This window comes from Diabrotica virgifera, chromosome 1 (assembly GCF_917563875.1).
Source record: "Diabrotica virgifera virgifera chromosome 1, PGI_DIABVI_V3a".
In the NCBI taxonomy this organism is placed as follows: Eukaryota; Metazoa; Arthropoda; class Insecta; order Coleoptera; family Chrysomelidae; genus Diabrotica; species Diabrotica virgifera.
In genome coordinates, this window is record NC_065443.1 from 142,254,203 (window position 1) to 142,277,429 (window position 23,227).

The 23,227-nt window shown below is 33.1% G+C and overlaps 1 protein-coding gene across 3 annotated transcripts in view; it reads left to right on the forward strand.

The window, feature by feature from the left end:
• The window catches only part of LOC114326371 (F-box/LRR-repeat protein 4), a 117,869-nt gene that overhangs the window by 22,386 nt on the left and 72,256 nt on the right, over positions 1-23,227 (forward strand). For all 3 annotated transcript variants that reach the window (XM_028274729.2, XM_028274728.2, XM_028274727.2), the window contains exons 5-7: positions 5,553-5,678; positions 11,534-11,658; positions 16,710-16,816. In XM_028274729.2, coding sequence (XP_028130530.1) covers positions 5,553-5,678; positions 11,534-11,658; positions 16,710-16,816 — 358 coding nt within the window. The remainder of the gene's footprint in view (positions 1-5,552; positions 5,679-11,533; positions 11,659-16,709; positions 16,817-23,227) is intronic.

Here is a 23,227-nt window from a genome sequence, read left to right on the forward strand (position 1 = left end):
CGCGCTCATCACTGTATAATTAATTGAGGCCTATATAATCAAAACCTGCTAGATCCATGTTTTGAAATTTTGCCAGGAGGCTAAAAAATCATTAAAAATGTAAGTTTTCTAAAAAGTATCCGGCATTTCTCAATCAAAGGGGCATAAATAAATGCCATAAAATGGCACACTAACTTGCCGTTTTTCTGCATGCCTCTTATATCTTCAGAAATTGGTACTTTTAGTTTGGATTTAGCAGAAACAAAAATTTGGATTTAGCAGGCTTTGATTCTGATGGGCTCAATAATTATTGTAAGTGAATAAGGGATTTTCCTTTATTCCGCGACTACGAGTTGGCCAAATAACCAAGTAGGTGGAGTCCAATAAACTAAAGAAGAAGAAGAAGGTCATCTAGTTTCACTTAATATGCATATGTGAATAGGGTTGATATACGCTGTGAGCTCGTACGTAGAGGGGATATTTACTAATTCGCGAGCGCCAGTAGTGACAAGTCTGTAAACCTTTACCGGAAATTTGACATAAATGTCAAAGTGATTAATTTAAAATTAAAATTAAAAATATTAATTATAAAAAATATTAGTTGGTCAAAGCTGTGGTATATATTTTTACCTTAAATATACTTACGTTTTAAATACTGAATATACGTTTTTTGTAATGTTCCGTAATATGTAATTATAAATTAATCTGTTAATCTTGGCGCCATCTACACGATAATTGTAAAAGTATCCGAAGTAAGAAATTAATATTTCATCAATAGAACGTCAAAATGATTAGCAAAATCTTTAAAAAATCTGTTACAATTTAATTACTTTTTAGCGTTGTAAATATTAAGCGATAACAATTAAATAATAAATTTAAAAATTACCGGTGAAAGTTGAATTAGTAATCCGCCAGGAGCGACACCAGCGAAGCTCAGAGCGTATACAGTTTGGCATATGTGATGTTTGTGCTGATAAAAAGTGTTGTTGATTTTAAATTCGTTGTATACACATATAGTCCGTCCAATATACTTACCGTTACACGTCATTATCTACGTCAGAGATCTAAGTTGACATTGTTGCTCAATTACAAAAAATTCTTGAATTCATTTTAAATAAAATATATCACATAATTTTTGCGGAATTGGATTATACAACAAAACAAATTAATATTCAATGTAAATAAATAAAAACTATAGAAATAGAAAACAAGAATTCAGTTATAATCTTACGTTAAAGTAAATAATAAAAACAGTAAATAAGTATAAAAAAACAAATACTTATAGTGTGGCTCAGTGGTAAGAGCGCCTACCTTTTGACCGAAAGGTCCGAATGGTCGTGAGTTCAAATCTCACCAGGGTTAGAAATTTTTCGTTTATTATAAATTAATAAATGAAAATAGTTTCTGTCCTTGTGGGATCGGTACTCACCTGAGTGACCGTAGACGTTCGGATACAATTAGCATCTCTCTGCAAAGACAATGACGTCGACTTTGCAAAGTAACAAGACACTTACTCAACACACACACTACACATAACACTAGGTACCTAACTGCAAAAATTCACCGTACCTACCATGCCAATGGCCATTAGTTGTCGAGGCATTAGCTAAATAAAAAAAATACTTATAGTAAAGAATAAAAACAAATATGAAGTGTCATCACCGCAACTGTCAAATAAATGTTACCAATTTATGCCAAAATGTCACCTTTGTTCAAACGTAGTTAGGGTGTAATCCGAACAAGTGTGCTTTATAAAAACGCTTTATATTCCACTTATACAAATTAAATGAAACAAGGTAGGGTATCTTTCTTTAAATGTACATTAGTAGAAATCTTCCAATATTATTCCTACGCGTATATAATAAATATGTCCAATGGCTGGAATTCCCGTGTACTCGGCTAAATTATTCTAAAAAGGAACAGACCTACCGCCTAATATTTCGTGTTGGTATCATGTGACGTCACGGGCTATGACGCGGATGACGTGCAACGGTAAGTATATTGGACGGACTGTAGTTTATTTTTACTTAATCAGAAATAATTTTTCAAATTGGCCCTTCCAGGTCACGTGACTTTGACAGCGTGACTGAGGAGCAAATATTGTGTTTTCAGTGTTCTTTTTTTATGTAATTATGTTTATTTACAATCTACATTCATTAAAAGAGTATTAATTAAATTTGTTCCATGTTTTTGGGCATGAAGAAGAGACTTCCAATGATGTCTCATCTTATTCTATTTATGTTTTAGTTTTAAAATAGGTCTTGGGGACAGGTTCTATCTAGTCTCCTTGTGGCAGGGCCATTATGGAATAATTCCCTTACTAACTCATTGTCATGGTGAATGGTACGCTCATTTTGTGACTCCGTGGCTCGATGGATTTCTTCTCTGATTAAAGGTATATTTAAGTTTTCGTGAAGTGTTTGATTAGTTACATACCATGGTTCATCCACTATTGATCTTAGAACTTTAGACTGAAATATTTGGATGATATTCAGTGATGTTGACTTTGCACAGCTCCAGAGGTGTAGTCCGTAGTACCAAATAGGTTTGAGTATTGCTTTGTACAGAAGCATTTTGTTTTGGATGTTGAGTTTTGATTTGCGTCCAAGGAGCCAATACATTTGTCGGAATTTCAAGTTATCTTCTTTTGGTCTGGATATGTTTCTTCCAAGTAAGACGTTGGTCAAGATGGAGGCAAGAAGGTATTTAGCGTCTGTTACTGTTGGTATTCGTACATTTTCCATTCTTACAGGCGGGCATGTGTTGTGGCGGTTGGTAAACGTTATTTGAGATGATTTTGTTTTGTTTACTTTTGTTCGCCATTTTGTGTACCATTCACTGAGTATGTCCAGATGGTGTTGCAGGTCTTGTGAGGCTTGTATGTGATCTTCATTTACAGCTAGTATTGCTACGTCATCAGCAAAGGAAGCGATCGTAGTATTATGAGACTCTGGTATATCGGCTGTGTAGATTGAGAAAAGCAGCGGCCCGAGAACACTACCTTGCGGAACTCCGGAGTTAATAGGACAGAGGCTGGATTGTTGGTCTTTGAATTTTATTTTTGCTGTTTTTATATTATATCATATCTTTGTTGTTTTTTCGTTTTATTATTAATTTTAATATTATAATTTTATTTCATAAAATGTATGGAACATGTTCTCCCATTTTTGAAGAAACATTTTGACAAAGGGCTCCTTTTTAGAGGTTTGACCCACACCTTTCGTCGTTTTTTTGACAGTCCATTTAAAACATCTCCTCGATCTTTAAATGCTGCAGGTATTCTAAGAAAACTCAGTTTATCTCTTTCATCTCTACTGCAACACTTTATAGTCCATTCTTTCACGGTTTTTGCTCTAAATTTTAAAGAACCGCTTGGATTGACATGAAATTTGGCATACATATAGCTTACATGTCAAAGAAAAAAAGTGATATTGTGCCGATGTGTGCTTTTGCCCTGGGAGTGACTTTCACCCCCTCTTGGGGGTGAAAAAATATATGTCCAAAATAAGTCCAGAAATGGATAAACTGACTAATTTTAAGTAACTTTTGTTCTATAGAGTTTTTTCGCCAAGTCAACACTTTTCGAGTTATTTGCGAGTGAATATATTCATTTTTCAACAAATAACCACATTTTTAGACGGCTTTTCGCAAATAACTCAAAAAGTAAGTATTTTGTCGAAAAAAACGTTCTTAGTAAAAATATAGCCTATAAAAAAGTAAAAAAAATGGTGTACGCGTTAGTTCTCTGGATCTCGTAGAACCAGAGTTATAGCCAATGAAAAATAGATTCATATTCACCAAATTTCAAATAGAATATTTCGACGTGAAATATCCAAAAAATTAAGCACTTTTTGGGGAAAACCCATTATAACTTTTTTAAAGTGTTTAAAAAAAGCTTTATTTCTGTTTTCACAAAAAGTTTCTAGCAATAAATTTAAGCAAGTTACGCTCAAAATAAAGTTGGTCCCTTTTGTTTTGACAAAAAAAAAATCGGGAAGACCACCCCCTAATTAGCAACTTAAATGAAATTAATCGTTACCGCTCCACAAATTATTTTACTTATGTTGTTTTTATATGATCTGTAAGTTTCATCGATTCAAAGTGTTTATTTTTGAAAAAATTTGGTTTTGAAGTAAAATTTGGTTTTGAAGTAAAATTTTTAAAAACTTTAATTTTGAAAAATATGCTTTCTTTCAAAATAACTTAAAAATTGTTAGAGATACCAAAAATCTCGAAAAACAAAAAAAGTCAGCATTGCTTTTCTGAATATCATGTATTTTTTTGTTTTTCTGTTAGACAAAAATTGATTAAAATTTGGTGTTTCTAAATTTGCATACATTCGTGATCAGTGACTCGTTCAACCTATTTTAACTACAGTCCTTTCAATAATAAGGACTTTGAACCGATGAAACTTACAGATCATATAAATAATACATACACGAGTCAAGAAACTTGTGAAGTCGTAACGATTCAGTTCATTTACGATACTAATTAGGGGGTGATTTTCTCGATTTTTTTACCAAAACCAAAAGGGACCAACTTTATTTTGAGTGTAACTTGTTTACTTTTGATGCTAGAAATTTTTTTTATAAAACAAAAATGAATCTTTTTTTAAACACTTTAAATAAGTTGTAATGAGTTTTTCCCGAAATGTGCTTCATTTTTGGTTATTTCACGTTAAAGTATTCCATTTGAAATTTGACGAATGTGAACCTATTTTTCATTAGCTGTAACTATGCTTCTACTAGGTGTAGAGACGTGATATATACACCATTTTTTAAAAATTTTTACAGGCTATATTTTTGCTAAGAATGTATTTTCGACAAAATACTTACTATTTGAGATATTTGCGGAAAACCGTCTAAAAGCGTGGTTATTTTGTTGAAAAAATGAACATATTCACTGCCAAATAACTCGAAAAGTATTGACTTGGTGAAAAAACTCTATAGAACAAAAGTTACTTAAAATTAGCCGGTTTATCCATTCCCTGACTTACTTTGGATGAATATTTTTTCACCCCCAAGAGGGGGTGAAAACCACCCCCAGAGCAAAAGTACATATCGGCACAATATCACTTTTTTTCTTTGACTTGTTAGCTATGTGTATGCCAAATTTCATATCAATCCAAGCGGTTCTTTAAAATTTAGAGGTTTTGCAATATTTTACCGTTAAAGAACGGACTATTAGAACTGAACAAAACGCTGGTATTTTGATGATATCCTTAAATTGAAAATACTGTGTTTACAAATGATATTTGTCCCTCAGACGCTGTCAAATGACGTCACCCTGGAATGGTCTATAGTCTATACATACAGTTGAGTTCCTGAATCTTTACCCGTGCGTCATCATTTAAAGCATACAAAATAAGTCGATGATAAGTCGGAAATTGAAATTTACTAAACGCAACAGCAAGTCACTTACTGTCACTTTCTGTTGCGTTTAGTAAATTTCAATTTCCGACTTATCATCGACTTATTTCGTATGCTTTAAATGATGACGCACGGGTAAGGATTCAGGGACTCAACTGTATATGAATTTTGAAAAGGTTATAATGTTAATTTTTTAATTTTTAGAATGAAATAATATTACAAATCTTCCAATATTTAGATTTAATATCGCTAAGTCACTGTTCTATGGTAAATAGAAGATGGAATGACATTTCCAGAGATGCCTTACTTTATCAAAATATAAATTTACGGGTAAGTCAACATACAAGATACCAAAATATACCTCAATGTATCATACGGACAAATCTGTACAATTCAACATTATAGAACAAACACAATACACTATGATAAATTTGGTTGCTTAAGTTGAGGTTCTTCCTGGCGAATTTGTTTTTGAGCTTTTAATTAGCATGATGACTACTAAGTACGACATTTACGGGTTTAAGTTCAATCTTTCGGCGACGAAAGGAATTTAGGCTAACCCTTCCGGGGTTTCCTTAATTTAGTTATTACGTTGAGTCATTGAATGATCTCAATAAATTCTTATGAAAGCCCTCCAATCCTAAAACTATAGGTGGAATATAAACAATTAAAACCAACAATATCCCTGGACCTAATTAAATACTCACATTGATGGGAAATATAATCTTGATCTGTTACTAATTTTGTATAATATAATTTACAATATTGAGGAAATACCAGAAGAATGGTTATCACCTACAGTTGAGTCCGCGAGTCTTTACCCGTGCGTCATTAATCCTGGCGAGATAAAACACATACTTTTTATCTAGCATCATTCTCTTCCATGCATGAAACTCATGACAAACCAGCTGCCGTTTGTTATTAAGTAACAACACATGTTATTTTTATGAGCCATCTAGACTCAGTGCATTGAAAAGAGATAGGTACAAAAAAAGACGATTCGGTATGTTTTCATATTTTAAGCACAATTTGTTTGACGTTTCTGATTTGTTTAATTTGGTGGCTGTCAGTCAGTTGAACTTTTTGCGGCTTTTCTCGAATTTTTGCGTTTTGAAGTTTCTTTATATTACACAAACAGTTGTTTTCACAACTAATTTTATATTGGGCTTTGAAATTTTAAGGTAAATAATTATATTTAGGCAATTAATATTTAAAACATACAAAGCTAACGTCATTCACACAGTAAAGAAATGACTGTGTTTAGATTTCCGTCAAAGTGAATAAAATAACAAAAATAAAATATGTTATTGGATTTTTTTATAAATTGTTTATTTATTTATTAATCAATAATAATAAAATAATTTATTAAGCTACTTCAAATGTAGCTCTAATTCTGCGCAAAAATTTTGAAGCAAAACTTACATTTGACATTCTATATATTTGATAACGTCAAATTTTATAATAAAACCCGTAATCGGAACAGTAGCCACTTTCTGTCAGTTGTTGTTGCGTGAAATAGATTTCCGACTATTTCGTATGCTTTAAGTGATGACGCACGGGTAAAGACTCGCGGACTCAACTGTATCTTTATTTTCTTACTAAAATAAGCTAACTTCGGATGATGTGCAGATTTCAGATTAATGTCTTTGAGCCAAGCAGAGGAGGCTCTAGCCCATGTAGCGCCCGTGTGCAGTCGATGCCCTGGCGCCCTTGGGTTGACGCGCAGTCAAATTGAAATAGTTGAATAGGTACCTATAATACCTAGTACCTGTACTAATAGTACATAGAGTATTAGAGGGTATTAGGTACGCTTATAATGTAAACAAAAATCCAGATGCAAATAGTGCAATATTAAATTATGTCATGAGTCAATAGGTATTCACGGCGTCAGAACAAACTACCCAAATCTGTTAAAAATATTTAATTAAAAATGAACTTTTTTATCTATGAGGTATAAAGGAAAATTGGTTGAGGAAATTTGACAGGTATGAGTACACGAGTAAATAGTACTTTTAGGAAGGAATTGGTTAAATGAATAAAAAAGAACAACTTTGTGATTATTTAAAAAATAATAATTTATTAATTATTAAAGGACGCTCATAGGCACTTACTACAACATATAATAATTATAACTATAAAAAAGATACTTTTCGTGCTTTTGAATTAGCAAAATCTTGAAATAATATCACTTACTTTAATTTTTATTTCATGTTCAATACTTACTAGTGATAAATTTGTCAATCGACTTACCGACAATGTTGACCTTAGATAATTTTGAATTATTTTTAATTTAGAATATGATCTTTCACTGTGCGCTACTGTCACTGGCAATGTGAGGTAAATTCTAAGAGCAGTGAACAAATTTGAGAACACTGAATGTAATTTATTTGTATACAAGTAATTTAAAATGAAGGTGGACCTTGAATGCTGCATCAATGAAAAACAAGAATCATTCGAGCTGTGGGCGTACAGAAGAATACTGAAAATATCGTGGACAGAACACGTCACAAACAAAGAGGTTCTGAGAAAGATGAATAAAGAAATGGAAATCTTGAATATCATCAAAACAATAAAATTGGAATATCTCGGACATATTACACGTGAAGAGAGATACAACTTACTCCAATTGATTATGCAAGGAAAGATTCAAGGAAAAAGGAATAAGGAGACGTAGAATATCGTGGCTGTGCAACCTGAGAGAATGGTGCGGATGTACATCAAATGAACTTTTCAGAGCAGCCGTCTCTAAAATCCGAATAGCTATGATGGTTGCCGACCTCCGTCGCGGAGATGGCACTTAAAGAAGAAGAATTTAAAATATCCAAAGATGTAGTATAATCATCGATAAAGATTGACAATAATTGTATTTCATTAAAGAGCTCAAACCTATCTACGTCTGAAGAGCCAACATGACACAATTTATTTTCTAAATTAGAACAATATGCTCTTTTTATATCTAACTCTAAATCCTTCCAATGTTTTAATTTTTGAAGGAACGAAAAAGTGTTTTAAAGCACTATTTTGCTTTATAAGTTTGAAGCGTTCGTCAAACTTAGTAATTGCGGTATCTAATAGGTAATAGTAAAAGTTTACTAATGTATTTTGGCGTCAGTTACTGATTCATCTTCCGACTCATAATTAAAAAAAATCATATTTTATGTTGAAACAAAGTAAAGGACCCAGGACTCGCTCTTTGGCGCTTGGCGCCCCCAACATCCCGGCGCCCGTGTACACCGCACACCCTGCACAATAGGTAAAGCCGCCTCTGGAGCCAAGTGCTTGAAATTCTATTAAAAATCGTTAAAAACCGATTACATATTCAAAAAATGTGACAAAGAAATGCGGTGTGATCAATTTGCATTTAGTGTCAGAATGTGGACAAGATGGCTTTGTTTTACCTACAAATATTCTTGCAGAAGTGTTACGGTCAACAAAAACATGTTTTGTCGAATAATAAACTTATTCGACAAAGTTATTTCGACAAACTTATTCTAGGCAAAGTTTAAGATTAGGACCGGCAATCAAACATCCAGAAATAGTAGTAAAGAAGTATAGTCCTGTCGCCAGGGGGGGGGGTACAACGGCCTCCTTAATTCAGATGGACTTACCTAAGTTTTTTTTATGTATTTTGACCCGTAGAACACGAATTTTTTGGGTAACAGTTGATCCGGATGTCGATAAGATTGTTATAAACAAAGAACTTGAGGAATTACATAACAGCGATTTTTCGCAAAACAAAACATTTTTTTGTATTTTTTGGGTGATTCTCAGCAAAAAATGATCTTACAAGTTTTTTCGTAAGATGCATAGTTTTAGAGATAAACGCGGTTGAACTTTCAAAAAATCGAAAAAGTGCAATTTTTGAACCCGAATAACTTTTGATTAAAAAATAAAATAGCAATTCTGCTTACTGCATTTGAAAGATCAAGTTAAATTCTATCGGTTTTGATTATTTGTATTGCTAAAAATTAAGTTTTTATTTGTTAAACAAAGCCATAAACACATAGTGTTTCCCGTGCCTAATGCATGCGTTTTAATGTACGTAATCTACGTAGAAATTGTGTGTATGCGCGCCTACTCGTTCGATTTCAAATGGGAAATGCATTGAAAACATCATTCAATCACTACGTGTTTATAGCTTTGTTTAACAATAAAAAAATTAATTTTTAGCAATGAAAGTAATCAAAACCGATAGAATTTGACTTGAACTTTCAAATGCGGTAAGCATAATTGCTATTTTATTTTTCAATCAAAAGTTATTCGGGTTCAAAAATTGCAATTTTTCGATTTTTTGAAAGTTCAACCGCGTTTATGTCGAAAACTATGCATCCTACAAAAAAACTTGTAAAAACATTTTTTGCTTACAATGACCCAAAAAATACAAAACAATGTTTTGTTTTGCGAGGAATCGCTGTTATGTGATTCCTCAAGTTCTTTGTTTATAACAATCTTATCGACATCCGGATCGACTGTTACCCAAAAAATATTCGTGTTCTACGTGTCAAAATACATAAAAAAACTTGGGTAAGTCCATCTGAATTAAGGAGGCCGTTGTACCCCCACTGGCGACAGGACTAGTAAGGCAAGGTTGTATGTTGTCCCCTATGCTGTTGAACCTTTACTCGGAATTGCTATTCAAGAAAGCCTTTGAAAACCTCTCTATTGGAACAACAATTTATGGGGAAAATATTTCTAATACAAGACATGTAGATGATACTGTCTTAGTAACTGATACAGACACGAACAGAAAGTCTTAGACCAACTTAATGATACTTGTCACGAGTTTGGCATGAAGATTAACGAGAAACCCCAAGATAATGATAGTCCAAGAGGCAGAATGTCTCCTTCCCTATAATGGTAAATGAGAGGATATTAGAACAGGTCCGTTCTTCTCCCATCGGAGATTGGATATCACCAAGGTTATTCGAAATTTGTTTACAGCTGTTCTCAACAGTGCGTTTGTGGAACAGGGCTGGTAAACCATTATAAATACCTTCTTCTTCTTCTTCTTAGCCTTCTATCGTCCACGTTTGGACATAGGCCTCTCCCAACTCCTTCCATCGGTCTCTATCCTGAGCAACATATTTCCAATTCGTTCCGGCTACTCTTTTAATATCATCAACCCATCTCATCTGTGGTCTTCCTCTCGGTCGTTTACTTTGGTAAGGTCTCCAATGTTGTATCGTGGCATTCCAACGTTGGTCTTTTTGTCTAACAGTGTGGCCTGCAAAGCTCCATTTAAGTTTGGCAACTTTTGTTGTTATGTCCTTGGCTACTGGATTATCCACAAGCATTGGTCTGTTTTTCTTTATGGGTTCAAAACGTGAACTCTAAAGATAAAAAGTGTGAATAAGTTAGAGGAATTTGAAATGTGGTTGTACCGGAGAATTTAACAAATTCTTTGGAATGCACGAAAAACAAATAAAGAAGTTCTAAACAGACTAAATTTAGAAAACGACATGGAAACAACTCTATAAAGCGAATTACTGAAATTTTTTTCTGGAGATTACAGGTATTTCTATGCTTTAACATTAACGTAAAAATTAATTAAATTAAGAGGATACTTTTTATATTTGTCTTCCACTAGAAGACAACAGTACAAGGAAAACAAGTAATTGGACTTCATAAGTCCTAGGTTTTCACCCAAAGTGATCTAAAGTAGATCCGGAAGTTGATATCTGAACTCTTTATGTAACTTTGCGTCCATTAATATAGGATTTCACTAATTTTGAGTCATTTTTACCAAACTTTCGGTCATAACTGTTTAAACGGAAATTACTTCAAAACCGGAATTAAAGATTAAAACTTGACTTTTCAATACGCTTCGATTGATATGTGACAGGTACTATTACTGCGACTATAATATGGCACTTCCGGTTAGAACTTTTTAACTGGAAATGCTATAAAAACCATCTTATACTATTTCGGTGACTTTAAAATGGTACTTCGGTATTTTAAAACGCTAAATTCAATGATCAAGCCAAACATTTTTTCATTTGTAATGGCTTTGTGCATTGATTCTTGGGGCTCACCCAGAGGGTACTTCATCCTCAGCTGTAGCGAGGTTCGCCCTGCATGATATACAGATCATTTCTAAAACTGTAACATTTGTCATTCTAGCTGGTATAATGACGGAGGAGTTGTGTTTTTGTGTTTTTAGTAACATTTAAAATTTTTTATTTTAGCCATATTGGCACCTAGTCAACGTTAATACCATACTCTATTATAGAAGTAGATGTCAATTATTGAAAAAAGTCGATGTGTCGTGGTGTGGAAACGATGTACCTCATTTTTCTACTACCCTTGAAGGGTAAGTATTTAAAATAATTGGGTTTCAATAGTACATACTTGCAATGACTGTAATATGGATCTGTTCAGCACATAACGTAAAATACAGCTTTCTATTATATTCTCGTTCAGTCTAGTCTAGCCAATCAGTATTCTAAATGACGAAATGTTCTGTATTTTTTATATATCCTTCACGACACAACTAATTGTCTATGCAAAAGTTGTAGGTAAAAAGAGAAAGTAGAAATAAAAATATGTGTAAATCATTAAAAAATAGTCATTATTAAGATTTTTATTTAAGGACACCCAAAGTCCGAAAATTGAATTTTTTAAGTTTTTTTGGTTTATGATTGAAAATTATTCTCTGAAATCTTCTCTTTCCAACGATATATAACACATTATAGTATAAAATATCCATGGTTACAAAATTATTTGTTTTTTGAACGGCTGCACTCAACTTACCGTGTACCGGTAGCTTTATAGCGTATTAGAGTGTTTTATGTTTTTGCGATTTCCCGAATACTAGTTTTTTAATTTTTGATGTCAAATATCTCTGCATCCTTAGAAGATAGAAGGTTCAAATTTTTACAGTAGTTGTAGATAGACAATATCAAGTGTCGCGTAGAGTTATATTGAAAAATATACAAAAACAAGTAAAATAAAAAATAAAATCCAAACATTTTTGGGTTTTCGTATTCTGTGTTTGTCCTCGTTATGATGTTTACGAACAGACGTTCTGAATTGATCATTTTATGAACATCTTCATTGGAAGTGTGCAAAACCCCCACGATATCTTTGGGATTTGTCGATAGCACCACAATTCGAATGTTTCTAATTTGTTTAGCATTATGGTTTTAGCATGTCTCTATACCATAGACCACAAATAACATTTCAGGACCTTCTTACGAATATGCATCGACAGGTTTCTGTTACATAGAACTGGTTTCCAGATGATAAAAACCTTACGTGATATTACTCCCTCTTGCCTATCATCCACAACCTCTCTAAAAATTTCTTCAGAATATAGATTAAAAATATTGGGCGACAAAACACAACCTTGTCGTGCGCCACGTCTGATCGGTAGTTTTTCAGTACAACTATCTTTAATTTAGATACAGGTTACTTGATTGTAATATAAACATTTTAGCAGTCTTATATCGTAGTGATCCTTGTGCTCACAGGTAATCGAAAAGAGTATCGTGTTGTACACGGTCGAATGCCTTCTCGAAGTTGATGAAACAAACATAAACTTTCGTTCGGAACTCACATTTTTTTCAAAGAACGCGAATATAAAATAGTGCCTTTCTAGTTCCTAGGCCATTTCTAAACCCAAATTGCTTATTACCCATTCTACTTTCGCACAGAAGGAATAGTTGGTTTTGTATTATTCGTAAAAATAATTAAGTACCTATGTGTCTCATAAAACCGATTGGTCTAAATTCTGTATTTGGTGGGCCTGTTTTTCTTTGGCAATGTTATGACACCAACCAATCATCTGATATTTTTTCTTCCCCGTAAATTTTGTCAATAAAAGTAGGTAGTAGCCGGGATTTGATCTGTCTTGAAAAGTCACACAGATTGCGCTTCATAAGGTTCAAACACTACACTGAGAAATGGTTACACGTTACACGATCATGTTTTCGGTCAGTGGTCAACAAACGCGGCACCCATCGGCAAGATAATTGTTTCAGATTCAAAACTTCGTTCAAAATATTACTATTGTCCTTTTCATGAGCAGTTTTCAGTGCGTAACAAATGATAGGAAAAAGGGTAAGTCCGTGATAATACACATTTATGACATTTATTCTAACATGACATTTTAGTTAAATCTGACAGTTGTCACATTTTATTTTCAATTTGGAATAAAAACAAATCAAATGTGTTTCTTGCATTTATAAAATGGTATTTTCTTTGATTTGTATAGTCTTATAAATTATACAGATTATATTTGTAATATTATTATCTAATTAAAAGAAATTATTTTTTTTATTATGGCGCCATCTATCGACAACTAGAATAATCACGGAACTAGAATAATTACCAAAGTAATCACCGACGTGCCTTTTTTTTCTGTCATATACAATTTAATACGTTAGAAAGAAATCGAAAAACTCTGACGCACTGAAAGATGATCACGAGAAAAAGAATAGTGCGTGAATTTCCTCTGCTAAAGTCATGCACCTTCAATTTACGGTCAGTTAAAACCGTGTCATGGACTTCACATTTTCCAGTGTACACTGGAATGTATGGCTAAATAGCTATTTGTATAACAAGGGAGGAAAGTGCTACTTTTCCTCCCGAGAATGAAGTTTACTGCCCGACGCGTAGCGAAGGGCAGTAATCATTCAAGGGAGGAAAAGGCACTTTACTCCCATGTTATACATATGGTTTTTCCACCTTCCTCAAATTAATAACAAGTCATTTTTCATTTTTACTTAATTTATTTATGTAACTAACCAACAAAATTTATTAAAACTAAAAGTAACAAATAGGTACAATATAACTGTCAACTGTCAAATATAAGTCAAATTATTAATGTAAACATTGTTAAATCAAAATAACAATTTACTGTTTTTTTACCATTATACAAAATACAGGGTGTTTTATAAATAAACGTTAAAATGTATAGATACTTACGTAATAGAAAATAGATATTGTACAGGGCGTCAATAAGTTATATTTCATGTTGTTCTGAAGCTATTTCCTTGTGGCATTTTCATAATTAAGTATTTTAAGTGGGCTTCGAAACGTTAATAAATTCATTTTTTAGTAAAATTGTGGCTTATTTCCCATAGAAAATACTTAGTTATATTTCATGAATGAAATACCATGACGTCACTTTTACTTTTCCTCCCTAGGGAGGAAAAGTACAATTTTGCTCCCTACAATCAAGTCCGGAAAAGTATACTTTCGGTAGAGGTAGGTGGAAATAGCTATTTGTATAACAAGGGAGGAAAGTGCTACTTTTCCTCCCGAGAATGAAGTTTACTGCCCTCCGCTACGCGTCGGGCAGTAAACTTCATTCTCGGGAGGAAAAGGCACTTTACTCCCATGTTATACATATGGTTTTTCCACCTTCCTCACAAGTCATTTTTTTATTTTTTACTTAATATATTTATGTAACTAACCAACAAAATTTATTAGAACTAAAACCAACAAGTAGGTACATTATAACTGTCAACTGTCAAATATAAGTCAAATTATTAATGTAAACATTGTTTAATCAGAATAACAATTTACTGTTTTTTACCATTCTGCAAAATACAGAGTGTTTTTAAATAAACGTTAAAATCTATAGATACTTACGTAATAGAAAATAGATATTGTACAGGGCGTCAATAAGTTATATTTCATGAATGAAATACCATGACGTCACTCTTACTTTTCCTCCCTAGGGAGGAAAATATTTTTAGATACGTAATAGAAAATAGATATTGTACAGGGCGTCAATAAGTTATATTTCATGAATGAAATACCATGACGTCACTTTTACTTTTTCTCCCTAGAGAGGAAAAATATTTTCCCCCCTAGGGAGGAAAAGTAAAAGTGACGTCATGGTATTTCATTCATGAAATATAACTTATTGACGCCCTGTACAATATCTATTTTCTATTACGTAAGTATCTATATATTTTAACGTTTATTTATAAAACACCCTGTATTTTGCAGAATGGTAAAAAACAGTAAATTGTTATTTTGATTTAACAATGTTTACATTAATAATTTGACATATATTTGACAGTTGATAGTTATATTGTACCTACTTGTTAGTTTTAGTTTTAATAAATTTTGTTGGTTAGTTACATAAATAAATTAAATAAAAATGAAAAAATGACTTGTTATTAATTTGTGGAAGGTGGAAAAACCATATGTATAACATGGGAGTAAAATGCTTTTTCCTCCCTTGAATGTTTACTGCCCTCCGCTACGCGTCGGGCAGTAAACTTCATTCTCGGGAGGAAAAGTAGCACTTTCCTCCCTTGTTATACAAATAGCTATTACTTTCCATAGCTGAAGTTTTTTGAGATCGCAGCATCCTCATTGGGGAAGGAGGGTACGTATTAGTCCACCAGATATCTATCCCTGAAAAACAATTCAAATTATAAAACACATGATAGTAGGGGAGGCAACGATGCCAAATTTGCAGTTACTCAAGCGTTATGGGACCTATTGGGTTGTGGAGAGTAGGTCCTAAAACCAAAAAAGTTAAGTTTTCCATTTTAGTGGGGACTTTTCATTTTTTAATTTAATTTTCCATTTCCAACAATCGTTTTTTCCGATTAAAGCTCCATCTATCCATAATTCGAAAAAATGTCTCGAATAAAAGTTACTTATTTCTACGTAAGGAATCCAAATCTGCAATTAAAAACGGGGTCTCCTATTTAAGATTTTAAAGGAGTTCCCCACCCTCCTTTTTTTTGGGGTGGGGTCGTGTTTGGTGTCATTCGATAGATTTTTCAAAAATATTGAATACGCGTGTTTTCAGTTTTTCGATCTGACGTTCATTTCGCAAAATATCGCGGGGTTCCTATTTAAAATTTTTAATTTACCTCCCACCCCTCTCCGAGGGGGGTCGTGTTTGGTATCATTCGACCTGACGTTCATTTCGCGAAATATTCGCTTTTTTGTGAAACTTTGTGACTCGCCCATTTATTTACACCCCGCTCAAATCGTCAGACTTTTGAAATATACACTGTTCTGCTTGTACTTAGTTTTTCTAAGGATAGCTTTTTTTCGGACCCCCTTAATGGACTCCTCTGTATTAAGAGCCAATATAGGTTTCTCCCAATGTGATTTTCTGATGCGCTCGATTAACTGAAAAAATCACCGCTTGGGCTCCCCTACCATAAAGTATTGTTGAAAACAATTTTGAAATAGAATTGCTTCGAACAAATTGCACTTGTCCAATTTCTTTCTTCGATAGTGGGAGTTCGCTTTCTGGTGGCTGACTACATTCCTTAAGCTGAACATAATCTATATTAGGAAAAGGTCTTATTTTGTTTTCATTAGATACTTATCTTGTTCTCTTGTCCAAAGATACTGCATTTTAATTAATTTATTATTATTTTTCAGGTTTCTGGCCAGCAATGCTCACAGTATTACTCATCTATCATTGTCAAGCTGTAAATTTCTAAATGAAAACATGTTTCAAGTAATTTCATTGTGCAGCGAACTAGTAGGTAACCTATCCGTTATTTATGTGTTACAAACACAGTTCCAAATGGCGCAGTTTATTTTATTTTTCCATTCTGTACAAAGTTTGGCTTATTGTTTCGTTGTATGTAACAATTCTTAAAATTCAAATAACGACTAGATAATTTATTAATAATGGAAGTGTTTGTTTCTGCTGTTTCTGGTGTAGGATAATATTCCCCGGACATATTTATAATCCCGGACAAAAAATCCCCATAAATTATCCCTGGACAAAAATCACAAGACAAAAACCTTCAAAAAAAAAAATCCCCACAAATAATCCCCGGACAAAAAATCGCCACAAGAAAATTCCGGACAAATAATCCCCACAAGAAAATTCCGGACAAATAATCACCACAAGAAAATTCCGGACAAATAATCCGCACAAATTTTTTTTGGACATAATCTCCCCACAAAAGATCCTGGACAAAAAAACCCCAAGAAATATTTGCTGCCGAATTGTTCTCTAAAACGTTTCCCGTGAATGCAATCGACGTAAATGTTTTTCAGCTTCAGTGCATGACAGTTATAGCAATCGCCGTGAAACCGCTTTTCGGCACGAAAATAATGATTAGCAATTATTAAGCATGAATTGTAATTTCGATTACCAAATTTCCAATTCCAAATATATTTTTTCAAAAATCGTGGAAGATATGGCGAATGAGCTAAGGCTGTGGTATCATGTTGTAATTATTTGCTTAAATCTTTTGCTCACTCTGCTTTGAATGACTCTGTTCAAAAATTGTCTATTCGTGATGATAACTGCTGGTCCTGAAAGCGATACTCTTAGATTCGGTTTTTAGAAAACGTAATTATTGAGGATCTGTGCATGTGCATTCATGAAAAATTTTTGCGCTATTGGGACCGTGCAAGTTCGGAAGAGCGACACCTGGTTTCATAGCTCAGCAACATCTTTAGCACTTTTAATTATATTGGCCAGTTATATTAGTCCTGGTTACTAGATAATTGTCAAGGTCATAGCCCAAAAAAAGAATAGAAAGAAAAAGTAAGTTTAAGGTTATGTTATTAAAAGGTAAACATTGTACGGAAATCCACTTTTCCCTTTGTATTAATTTGTGCTTAGAAGTTGTAAACGAATAGAACTTTAGAATTGACAATTTTTTGTTGTATTTTTACAATTTATAATACAGCATTTGCGAAATCCCATTTTCTTCAATGACAGTAGGTATGAAATATGTCCATATGACAATTTCAATTGACAATATGAATTAAAGAAAGTTACAAGATTTCTCCGCTACTCGAGCACACAGCCAATTACGAATTACGAATGTTTAGCTTTGCTACACAGCGAATTACGAATGTTTAGCTTTGTGATTAAAACGCAGATCACAGGTTGAGTTGAGATTTTTGAAATATTAATTACATTGAGTTGAAACTGATGACTACATATATTTCGGTATTACTAAAAAGATTACTACCATACGCCGAAGAAATGGTTGGTGACTACCAGTGTGATTTCAGGCCTAGAAGATTAATTTTTGATCAAATATTTACTATTAGACAAATGCTTGAAAAGTATTGGGATTGGGAGTATGATCAAGACGTGCAAAAGATCTTTATAGATTTCAAACAGGCTTATGATTCAATTAATCGTCCAACACTATGGAATGGAATGGTCGAGCTGGGCGTACCCAAGAAGCTAACTGCAGTAACGTAAATGTGTGTAAGTAACTCCTTTGCACAAGCTAGAATAGAGGGAAAAGTATCAATTGCTTTCTGCGTAAATTCTGGACTGAGACAGGGAGATCTGTTCCCATTGGTGTTTAACCTGGCTTTTGAATATGTCCCCGAGCTACTACTCGGGGAGAGGCCAGATGGGAGGAGGTCTGTAGGACGGCCTAGAAAAAGGTGGAAAGATGCAGTCGGAGAAGATCTGGAGAAAATGTGAGGGAGACAATGGGAAATAGTGGCACAGGACCGACAAACATGAAAGGCAATAGTAAAAGCGGGAAAGATTCTGGAAGAGTTTTAACGAAATTGATGATGATGATTAAATATTTTGACGTTAAATTTACAAAAATAAACAGGTTTTTTTTGCATTACAATCGAGATTTTCGCTTTCAGGACCATCAATTGTCATCACGAATAGGCAATGTTTTGCACAGTTATTCAAATAATTTTTTGTGGGGATTTTTTGTCCGGGGATTATTTGTGGGGATTTTTTTTCCGGGATTATTTATTCGGGGATTATTTGGCCTAACCCCATCCTTACCATAAGGTAACGTTAGGTTGATGGATTAAATTTAAAAAAAGTATAAAAGTTTGTACACAGTGGGAAAAATTGAAGATGCTGCTATTTTGGAAATATATTTATGGTATAAACAATATACACATAGTTTCAAAGGTATACATCACCCACAATTTTCGCTATTATTAACTATTTTCAGAAACTGCCGTTATAGATTATTTATAAAAAAACTGTTATAACGTTCACAGATATTTTTTCTTTTAAAGATATACTCTTTTTAATAAATAAAAAATTAAAAACAAAAAATTTATCTTTAACGAAAATAGGTACATTAAACAATTTTACTATCGTGTATTTCCACCACGGGCATCGATGCAAGCCTGGATTCAAGCTCTAATACTGCGAACTAGTCGATAAATAATTTCTTGTGGCAGATTCTCCCATTCTTCTCTACAGGCAGTTGTAAGTTCATTATGGGTTCTAGAAGGAATCCTTCGGTCATGAAGAGCTCTGAGAGCGCATACTATGCATGTTCATGTTTGGAGACAATTCAGGCTACTCCAAACGGCGAATACTTTCTGTCTCAAGATAGTCATTAAGCACTTGAGTCATATGTGGGCAGACGTTATCATCCATAAATACAAAATTTTCACCCGCTGCTCCTCGCCATAATCTCACATAAAGTTAGAGTTCCCTCAACCACCAATTCCGTGCGTCCATCTACCATAATACCTGCCTAAAACATAACACCTCCACCGGCGAAAGGAATTTTGGAACGGGCACGTGCTAGCTTTGCAACTCTTCTTGGCTCTCGCCAAACACGAATTCGCCGGCTATTACTATTTAAACAGATTCTGGTCTCGTCTGAAAAAAATCACAAAATTCCAAAACTGTTGAGGAAGCGGTATGTGATCTGGAGCCCACTAGAGGCAGTGCAAAAGATGTCTAGGTTGTAGCTGAGGAACTCTTATTGACTAGATTGTAGCTGATTAACAAATCTGACTCAAAAAATTCTTCTTATTGTAGCTGACGGTACACTGACTGCTGTAGCTTGCCTAAAGTCTCTTTGAAGGGTGGGTACAGACATAGAAGAATTTCTCCGAATGGAAATTCTGATGTATTTATTCCGTTGCTCATTAGTAACTCGGGGTCTACCAGAGCGAACTCTATTTTGTATCAAAGGACCCCGCAGAAACCTTATGGGAAATGGCTCTCTGTCAAATGCTCTGAAACTTTGGGTTCTGGTAGTCCTTGATGTGTAGAACAAAAGACTCAATGGGCGCATAGCTCCAAAAATCATGGTTTTAAGATATAAGCCTCTGAAGTTATAGATACAGTGAGGACGTTTGAGTTGGAATAAATTCATTTTCTCGAGAATGGGCGACTCTGGAGATAAATTACAAATCAGGTCGATTTTTATTTTTAAATTATAATTTTTTGACATATATATCATACTAGTGACGTCATTCATGTGGGCGTGATGGCGCAATCGATGATTTTTTAAATAAGAATAGGGGTCGTGTGATAGCTCATTTGAAAGGTTATTCAATTCTCCATTCAATAATATAAACATCAACATAATTATTTATACAGGGTGCCCAAAAAAATTTTTGAATTAAATTAATTGAGACAAAAAGAAGAATGTATATAATTTATTTAATTTGAAATACATTTTAATGTTGTCCGAAAACAGGAAAAAATGTTTATTTGATAAATAAATATTGTTTTTTGCTTAAATTCAATATTAAAGCTGCCACCCACCTGCCTCTTAGCAGTTTGAACATTTAAATTAAGCGAAAAGCAATGTTTATTTTTCAAATTAACATTTTTTCTGTTTTATGACAGCAGTAAAATGTATTTCGAATTAAATAAATTATATACATTCTTCTTTTTGTCTGAATTAATTTAATTCAAAAAAAATTTGGGCACCCTGTTGAAACAATTATTTAATGTTTATATTACTGAATAGGGAATTAAATAACATTTCAAATGAGCTATCACACCACCCCTTTCGCTTAAATTAAATGTTCAAACTGCTAACAGGCAGGTGGGTGGCAGCTTTAATATTGAATTTAAGCAAAAAACAATATTTATTTATCAAATAAACATTTTTTCTGGTTTTGGACAACAGTAAAATGTATTTCGAATTAAATAAATTATATAAATTCTTCTTTTTGTCTCAATTAATTTAATTAAAAAAATTTTTTTGCCCTGTATAAATAATATTGTTAATGTTTATATTATTGAATAGAGAATTTAATAACCTTTCAAATGAGCTATCACATGACCCCTATTCTTATTTAAAAAAATCATCGATTGCGTCATCACGCCCAGATGGATGACGTCACTAGTATGATATATATGCCAAAAAATTATAATTCAAAAATAAAAATCGACCTGATTTTTAATTTATGGCCAGAGTCGCCCATTCTCGATAAAATGAATTTATTTTAAGTCAAACGTCCTCACTGTACCTATAGCTTCATAGGCTTATATCTTAAAAGCATGATTGTTTGGAGCTACGCGCCCATTGAGTCTTTTGTTCTACACATCAAGGGCTACCAGAACCCAAAGTTTCAGAGCATTTGACAGAGAGTCATTTCCCATAAGGTTTCTGCGGGTCCTTTGTTCAGGACCTATATATAGATCCAGGAACCTATTCCAAATCTGTGAGATATCACTCTAAGAAACAGCCACTCTTTCCCCCCACGAACCGCTGTGAATGGCCTTCTTCAACTAAAGCGATAATTTTTGCACGGTCCAACTCAGAAATTAAACTACGATTCATTATAAATCACGTTTTCACAAATTTTACCATAATCATTTTATCAAATGTTTACACCTTGGCGAAACCAGATCAATTAAATGGGTATTTAAGGGCAAAGGCGCAAAATATAGCCTGTCAAAATTTTCAATGTGTTTTATATTCGTTTTCTTTTAGAATTCTGAAAAACTAATAAATATTTCTGAAAATTTAAAACAGAATGAAAGATTACATTATTACTGAGGGCCGAGAGTCCCTGAAAAGTTCTATGTTTATTTTAATAATTTATAGGGGTAAAAATAAAAGAGAAAATTTAATGTGATTTTTAATTGCAAATATTTGATTCAAAGAAACTTTTTATTTATTCTAAGGGACTTTCGGCCCTCAATAATAACGCAATCTTTCATTCTGCGGTTAAATTTTTCAGAAATACGTATTAGTTTTCTCAGGATTAGAAGAAAATAAATACATTTAAACCACATTGAAAATTTTGACAGGCGACTTATTGCGCCATTACCCTTAAGTAAAATAAAAAACCAAAAAGATTGTATTTTATATGAAAAAGACCTATTCAATATGTGAAAAGGATACGCGTTTATACAAGTGCAAAAAACGTGAATACGTGGGGTAATGCATAACTTTTGAAACTATGTGTATTTCACATTTAAAACAATGTGAGTTATATGCAATGTATTATTTATTTTATCTCCATTATCAATAGAGTACATTACCCTTTTATTCAAAAATGAACAGATATTTAAAAAGTATCATTTTTGTTTGCTGCAGTTACTTAAACAATAGGCGTACTATTGCCACCAACTCTGCTATTGATCACTGCTTAAAGTATTCAAAATTTACTAGATTTTAAACTATTACTTTCTTAAAAATCATATAGTTCACTGAATTAAAAAAATATTCATATATGTTTATAAATTTTCTACACTAGGAGCAATAAGTATCGCATAAATGTATTAAGTCAGAAGTTTTGATTAGTATATCCTAATTGTTTTTTGAAATGCCAGGGATTGAAACGTACAGACCTGGATCCCGCGTACCAAAAAAATTTGATTAATAGCATGCTGAAAATTTGTTAAGAGGATGGGCACGTATTTTCGGCTGCAATGCTATTCAAATGGGGATTCATTTTTTTCGAATCCTGAGAAAACTAATAAGTAATTTTGAAAAATTTAAACTCAGAATGAAAGATTACGTTATTGGCGAGGGACGAAAGTCCCTGAGAACTTCTATAATGTTTATTTTAATAAGTTACAGGGGTGAAAAACTAAGAGAAAATTTAGTGTGATATTTAATTTAAAATATCTCATTCAAAATAAACTATTTATTTATTTGAAGGGACTTTCGGCCCTCGGTAATAATATAGTCTTTCATTCTGCGTTTAAATTTTTCAAAAATATTTATTGGTTT